General features: G+C 35.2%; 1 protein-coding gene across 1 annotated transcript; it reads right to left on the reverse strand.

Moving 5' to 3' along the window:
* Positions 1–94: 94 nt before the first annotated feature.
* LOC104524902 (pericentriolar material 1 protein-like) lies at positions 95–6,785 on the reverse strand (the record flags this gene model as incomplete). Its single annotated transcript, XM_010167919.1, has 6 exons — positions 6,690–6,785; positions 5,847–6,092; positions 4,640–4,912; positions 3,915–4,085; positions 3,657–3,773; positions 95–272 (listed from the first exon to the last, which is right to left on the reverse strand). Coding segments are annotated over exons 1-6 (1,081 nt in total), but the record flags the coding sequence as incomplete, so codon positions are not given.
* Between the last annotated feature and the right edge of the window lie 591 nt (positions 6,786–7,376).

A 7,376-nucleotide genomic window follows, 5' to 3' on the forward strand; every position in this document is an offset into this window, starting at 1 on the left:
AAAAAAGACTTCTTGATGTGTATTCCACATTTCCAGCTTTAATTATTCAATCAATATGCTAACATGCTGTCAAAGACACTGTCATTCCACATACCAGAATCATCCATGACAGCAATTGTTTGCTCCGCTTTATGCTGCAAAGCAAGAAGAGCTGCCTGTCTTCCTTGAAGAGCCTTCAATTGTTCCTGCTGTTGAAGCATCCTTTTCAATAAATCATGCTGCTTCTTCAGGTTCTCCAACTCCTCTTTAGCTTCCTGTTGAGGATCTCTGGCCTGCAAGATATGGAAGAACATTGCCATAATCATGACAATTTATTTGTTGAGTACTAGTGACAGAAGTGTCAAAACAAGCAGGACTTTAATAGAAGCAAACAGTCTGGTTAGTGTAAAAAGGTGAAAATAAAACAGCTTCACCCTTCCAGTAGTTCTTTTCAGTCTAAAAATTTTAGCAATTTAACAGGGAGAAGCCTGTACCACCAAGACAGGCCTACCATTCCTAGGGATTAAGTTTTCTTCAGAAACCCAGTCAGCTGCCCTAACGCGACCCAAAGGCTAACCCAAGCATCCCTCTGTCTTTTGAATCATGAAAGAGGGCATTAAGCTACCAGATTGGTAAAGCTAAGCACGGTAAGGCATCATATCATGGAGCTACAAATACTACAAGATCTAGATTGACTTACTGGCCTGAAATCTCTAAATTTTCATCAGAACGTTTTGGACAGTTACTCTTCTCCAACCTATAATGTGGTTAGTTTTGTACGCTTACTTATGCCATAGATACTAGAACAGAACAGATTTCAGTAAACCAATTTCAAAACAAAAACATGTATGGAACCCCCTCTTTATCGTATTTTCAAATGCATGGAAATAGATCTGAAGGCATGAAAGCATGTTATGCACTTAAAATATATTAAAACTAAGTTATTTTCCTCATCCTATCCTAATTAAAAGCTGGAGATTTGCCTTAAAACTTTAATTCAAGGACTGTCAGCAAATTAAGTATTTTAATGAGATATCCACAGTTAAGATCCTGATTTTGTTTGAAGTTGGATTATCGCACTACGCAGATGAAACCATGGAAAAATTTGCCTCCTTTTTGTTAGGAGTTGACAACTGCTTAAAAAGAACATTACTAACTTAGAAGCATCATCTTCTCTCCACGTAGTGCTGAGTTCCTGAAGTATAAAATTCTCTCAATCCAAAAATTCTACACCAAATGTCAGAATAGAAGCAGGCATCTTATTAACTAGTTCTGGGTACGAGGGAATGTTCAACTTTTCAGCAGAGAAAGAACATATCCAGAATTCTAAACTCTCAAAGCGTCACTAAAGCATGCACTGCAACTGGCACTGATCATTCCTGTTAAACTTTCATCTTACATATAAAAGTAGAGTAGAGGCAAAAGAGAGTACACAATGAAACCGACACAGGAAGGAACAAGGAGAAGAAAGGGAAGAGGGGATGTGTCTCAGCCTCACTCATCTATTAAATAATCCAAGCTTTATCTAAAGTACTAGATTTGCTTGAGTTCATTAAAAACATCTAACATTTTTCAAGCTTAGTTCTACATTAAGACTAATAAACTTGACAAAACATTTAAGCCTTTTATTTTACAGAAAAAAAATAATCTAACATAGACTTTTTTCCCTTTTTTTTTTTTTTTTCAGATGAAGAGACAAAGCCATAGAAAAGCTGGTAACAGATATCAAAAGAAGGTTTAGACTCCAAGACCCTTAGTCTTCCCCCCTCCAACCAAATATTTATACATACAGCTATATAAAAACATTTGTGGAACAAATTAAGGCTACTATTCTCTAAATTATTTTCTCTATATGGTATTAGCTTAAATTTGCATTGGTACACTATTGATGTCAACATGACAAGTACGTGAAAGTCACATTTACAATATGTTTTCCCATAAAGAGAACAGCAAAACTGGAAAGATCATCTACATAAAATCAGAACACCTGCTCTACAGAGTTACATGTAGTACTTTCTCTGCCAACACTGACACTTCAGAAAAAGCTGTCAAACATCTCTATTTAAAGGAAAAAAAAAATCTCTAGACAAAGAAGATTCATCCAATGAAAAGACAGCTGGATACAGATAAGCAGGCCAAGTAGGAACATTCAGTGTAAGTAACAAATATATTTGAAGCAGTTAAGAGGAGGGGAAAGAAAAAAAAAATCAGCATGTATAAACCCTATTTGAGGCTAAAATGGTATTTTGAAGTGTATCTTTGAAGGCAATCCATGTTCTTGGCTATTAATCCCACAAGGTCAGATTTCCCTGTCATTCAGAACAGCTCTGCCACTTTTCCCTTTAGGGACTGCTGTAACATCAATGTCTGTAACCTGTTCTTGTGAAGCTGAATTCCCTAGTCTGTTCTCAATGCAGGGTCAAGTACTCCAATTAAAAGGTATCTTCTTTATTAAATAGTTTAGTCAAGTTCTAGTATGTTAGAACTTGAACACATGCTCCAACTTAGCATTCATTTTTAAGTTGAAATCTACTCACTTGTAGCTTGTCAAATAATGAAAACAAGTATCAAATAAAACTACTAAAGAGTAAAGACATTTTCAGTCATTCTTAGAATTTTTGTAACAATAAGGCTCCATATAGCAATTAACTGCATAAAAGTAGAAGTGTTCATTCTGCATGTAATATATTCAAGCTGCATGTAAAGAGAAATTATATGCAAATGAAGAGCCAAACAAAAAACTAAAACCCATTTTGCAAAGATGAAGAAAAATGCAAGTTTACATGTACTGTACTGGTCTTTTTCTGTATTTTTCAATTTTATTTTTTTTTAAGTTTGAAGTACATCTTCCATGTCTATCACTTTATTTCTTTATAGGGATAGAAAGAGTTCTTACAAAGCTAAAAATAATTACAAAAACTTCTTAATGCTTTAACTGCTGGTTTATTTCCAAGCACGTAAATTCTCCTCATCTGTAGAACATTCAGAGTACAAACTGACCAAAAGAGTACCAGCTCTCTAACCATTTTTCTCAGTATAGTAGTATTGGAAGATGTAAAACACAAGTTGTTATAAAAATGCTTTTGTACCTAGTACAAGAACTGTTTACCACATTAATATAAAAGCTTTTATAAATAGAAAGGAAGATTGTCTGTGTATATCTCAGAACTAAATTCAGAACACATTTTCAAAGAGGTGCTCATCCCTCCAAAAAAGGAGAGAAACTTCTGCGTTAGGTCAATACTTTTATCATATCACTAGAAAGATGCTTTGGCAACAGTCCACTAATGACTCACTTCTAACCCTCCCCACACTCAACACCAGCAACATTTACCCACTAACAGAAACAAACTTACAGATGAAAAGCTGTATAGAAAACTATTCCTTCCTACATCAATCCAGTGCATGTTCTGACAAAGTAAACATTTAAACCTTTACTCTACTTTGAAGAAAGACTAAATATTTTTTAAAAACTAATCAAGATACATTGTTGTAACAACTGAATAATTATTTTTTTCCCCCATATATATAAAAAAAAAAATTAAAAGTCCATACTCCTGAACTCTGCCCTCTTTGGGGATTTAATTTTTTAAATTGAATTGCAGATCATAACAATCATGACAAAAACAAAACAAAGTCTTCATTTCTAGCACCTTAATTACTAAAAGGCAGCTTACTGTGGTATCTGAAGCCTCAAACTGTACATCAATGCTTAGCGACGTGCTCTCACCTACAGAACCAGATGCCACAGCTGAATCTATAGTCCGAACATCATCCTTCTCATTTTCTCTAGCCTGAAATATTTCATTGGTATAAATCAAAAGGTATTTAAGGGGGCAACAAACCAACATTCCCAATAGCACCCTCAAAACATCAATGGTCAACTGCTAAAAAAGCTTACAGTGCAGAAACAAATATTATGTTCTCAAACTTACAAGCATCTTTTGCAAAAATTTCAGATAGGATTTCTCCTGCTCTTTAAGGTGATCTATAAGGTGTGATAAACGCTCAACATTGGCCGATCTTTCATTTTTCTCTACAAGATCATCCCGCAGGGAGCTGGCCTTAGCAATATAGTCGCGAATTTGAACTAGTCTGCTCACAATCTGTAAAGACACTGAAGTTACTGAATGCATTCAGCTACAGCTTTAATATATTTAATGCAAAAGATATGGTGATAGCAACAGCAGAGCAGTAATTAAAGGGGTGACATACTAGTACTTTCAATCCTATAAGCACACTTCTGCGCGTGGTTAAAAGTCAACAACTTTTATAAGGACAGACTTATGCATGCATGAAGCTGCAAGGACGAAGCACGGGGCTTCTTGGCTGACATAGGCGAAAGCAGAATTGAGCTCATTAACTACTAAACTGTGAGAGTATTTTCTGGAATTCTATAATAAAGAGAACCAACCTCTTAAGATGAAAATTAATACTGCTGCTGTTACCAATAAGCAGATTTCTAAAGAACAATACATGATTAAGTTTGGTTTCACATTTTTCTCAATTTGCCTTTTAGAACAGTGGGAAGATAAGTATTTCCAATAAAGATTTAACAGTTATACTTTTTGGCAATTTAGAAAAATGCACTGAAAAGTAACAAAGTAATTAAAACCTGTATAAGACAATCTTCTGTGGGCTTTATAGGTTGTGTAAATACCTGGCTACTATCCATAGCTGGTTCTCCCCTTCCATCTTCTTGAGCAGAGACTTGACAATTTTGCAAGAAATCCTTGCTTAGAGCAGCTCCAAATAACTCTTTACATTGCACTGATACCTCACTATCCTTTTTTTGGGAAGCTGAGGCAGGATCTTTGCTTTTGTTCGTGTTTATCTGCAGTGACAGGGAGTTGAATGGTTTTTTATTTTCATTAAGTTGACGTTTGTTGTTAGCAGCTGTTGCCCTGCCTTGAGAATCACTTCCAATGCTTCTCTATAAACAAAAAAACAAAAAGAACAATTTTTTTTTTTCCTCCAATATACTCTCAACATTGACAAGTTTCACTGCTTGGATTACCATTTATACAGTATCACTGAACTGATTTTAAAGTTACCTTATTAGTCATGGACTAGCCAAAAGCTAAACAGTGCTGGTGACTTTTGCCATACAGTTTTCATAAAGCAAGCCCACCCTCCCAGAACAGCTGAGAAGCAAAAAAGTTCTGCAGCTCTTCAGAGCTCAGTTCCTCATCCTTGCTGTGGCCTCCACCTTTACTATAGTGAAAGCATCCTCATTCGCCAGGTACATTTGAGAGAACAACAATAATAAAATAACAACATATTCACTTATAAAATACGATACCTCATCTTCACAATCCAAACAACAACAAATGTTGTCAAAGATTAAGAAGCCTCTATTCTGAAACTGTTAGCATAAATTTATGCCTTGTTACCAAATAATTAATCACTCATATTCCCAAAGAAGCAGTTACGGCTCAAGAATTCATGCCGTATGTTTCCCTACGCTCCACCAAGGAGCAATTTTTAATGCTACTCTTTTGCTTAACCCACAAAGATAACAATGTTCAGAACCACAAACTGGCACTTCAAGAACAGACTTTCAAAATACAGTAACAGGGATTTCTGAGTGGCAGACAAGTATGATGATTACTAAATCTGAGGACACAGAAATTTGTTAACAATTGAGAAGAAGAAAGTGAAGACAGTTAACAGTCTAAAGCATAGGAAAAACTTTCCACAATCTTCTCAAGTTCAAAAACAGAATTTTGATTTGGATCTCATGGTGTCTATAAGCTTTTTTAAAATCTTAATTGCTTATGAAAGCTTATTCACCTGTCAAATTATTAAGAAACAGCTGAATAAATTTTGTAGTCACATTTATAGTGGGAGCTAGTATTCACACAAACCTGATCCAGATCACTGAAGTTTATTCTTTGTTTAAGCCTTTCTAGCTCGGCCTGCTCTGGAACAGACATCTGGGTCATGTATCGAGCATGAGGAAAACTATGAGGACTTCTGGTCTTTCGCCGTCCCATCCCAGGTGAGGATTCTGGAGATATATCATTAGTAAGCCTCGTTTCAGTTTCCCCACCAAGCTTTTTCTTGTTTTTTTCTGAAGATCTGTTTGCTTTCTTCTGTTGACTTCCCCAGTCCTTAAAAGGAAGGAGAGGGAAGAAAAAAAGTTGTATTTGTTATCCATACAGATAAAAAGTAAATGTTTTAATTCAGTGAAAGAGAGTTTATTTCCATTACAGAAGTTAAAAAAAAAGCAGTATCTATATGCACTAAGTTTTATAGAGCAAATGTCACATTACAAAATATAATCTTCTCCACTGCATAAATAAAAAAGTTTGTCGGGAAATTTTAAACCCACTTCATCCTACAATGCATTTAATTGGTTTCAAATGAAGCTAAAATTCTATTTTTCTTCTTTGCTAAAGACTCTTCAGCAGTTTAGAACTTTTAAAATTAGAGTTCTCACTTTCATAACACCTACAACACTTTGGTGCCTAGCTACTTTATTTACCCAAAACACTTCCCATAAATACATCTACAGACTTCACAACCTCTGAATTACGCTCATTACTTGTTTACATTTACCTCAGCTATTTTTGTTGGTTTTGCAGATACCTGTAAAGCTGCACTGACAAGGCTTACAGTTTTGCACTGTTACTTGCCACTAACAGAATCTACCTGGTAATTTCAATGTACAGCATAAAATGGCAACCGAAAGGTAAGATGAATTATACCGTGTTGTTCAGCCGGTCATCAAGGCTCTCATTGCTCCAGCTAGGCAAGTCCTGATCATTCATGCCTTCTTCAAAGGGACCACCTCCTGTTGCCATGACAAGCAATCAATAAAAAGAATCTAAAAGAAATAGCTGAAAGAAATGTGCTGTATTAAAATCAGTTTATGTTGAATATTTTAATGATTCATAATCTGAGATGACAACAAATAAAGTAATATTTTTTTTTTAGGCTCTCCATATTCCTCACTTTAAAAACACACTATACAGTGCTTGGAAAATCCGCTTTGTGACTCATAAAGCCTGCACTTTCAGGTCCAGGGTGATGTCTATTCAGTAAGTGACTTCAGCGATCGAGTACGTCAAACTTTTGCATTTATTTCAATACTAAGATGCTGACAAGGACACTGAAGGGGATACTTGATACAACACACAGAAAATAGGTATTAATAAAAGGATTTTTACTTTCTTTACCACAGGTTAAGTTTTTTAAGCAGTGAATGCCGTGATATTAACATTATAGTTTCTAGCAAAAATCAACAAAATTTGGGTTTCCTAGACCTTTGTTAAAAGTTGTTAAAGGTGAAAGATCAGTAACAGTATTCCTTTAGAGCAGGAAAATTTGATTAGCCTGTTCAAAAAAGTGAAGAGCATGTAACTGCATATAGAATCATAGAATGGTTTGGATTG

Source organism: Antrostomus carolinensis, unplaced genomic scaffold (genome assembly GCF_000700745.2).
Source record: "Antrostomus carolinensis isolate BGI_N321 unplaced genomic scaffold, ASM70074v2 Scaffold55865, whole genome shotgun sequence".
NCBI lineage: Eukaryota > Metazoa > Chordata > Aves > Caprimulgiformes > Caprimulgidae > Antrostomus > Antrostomus carolinensis.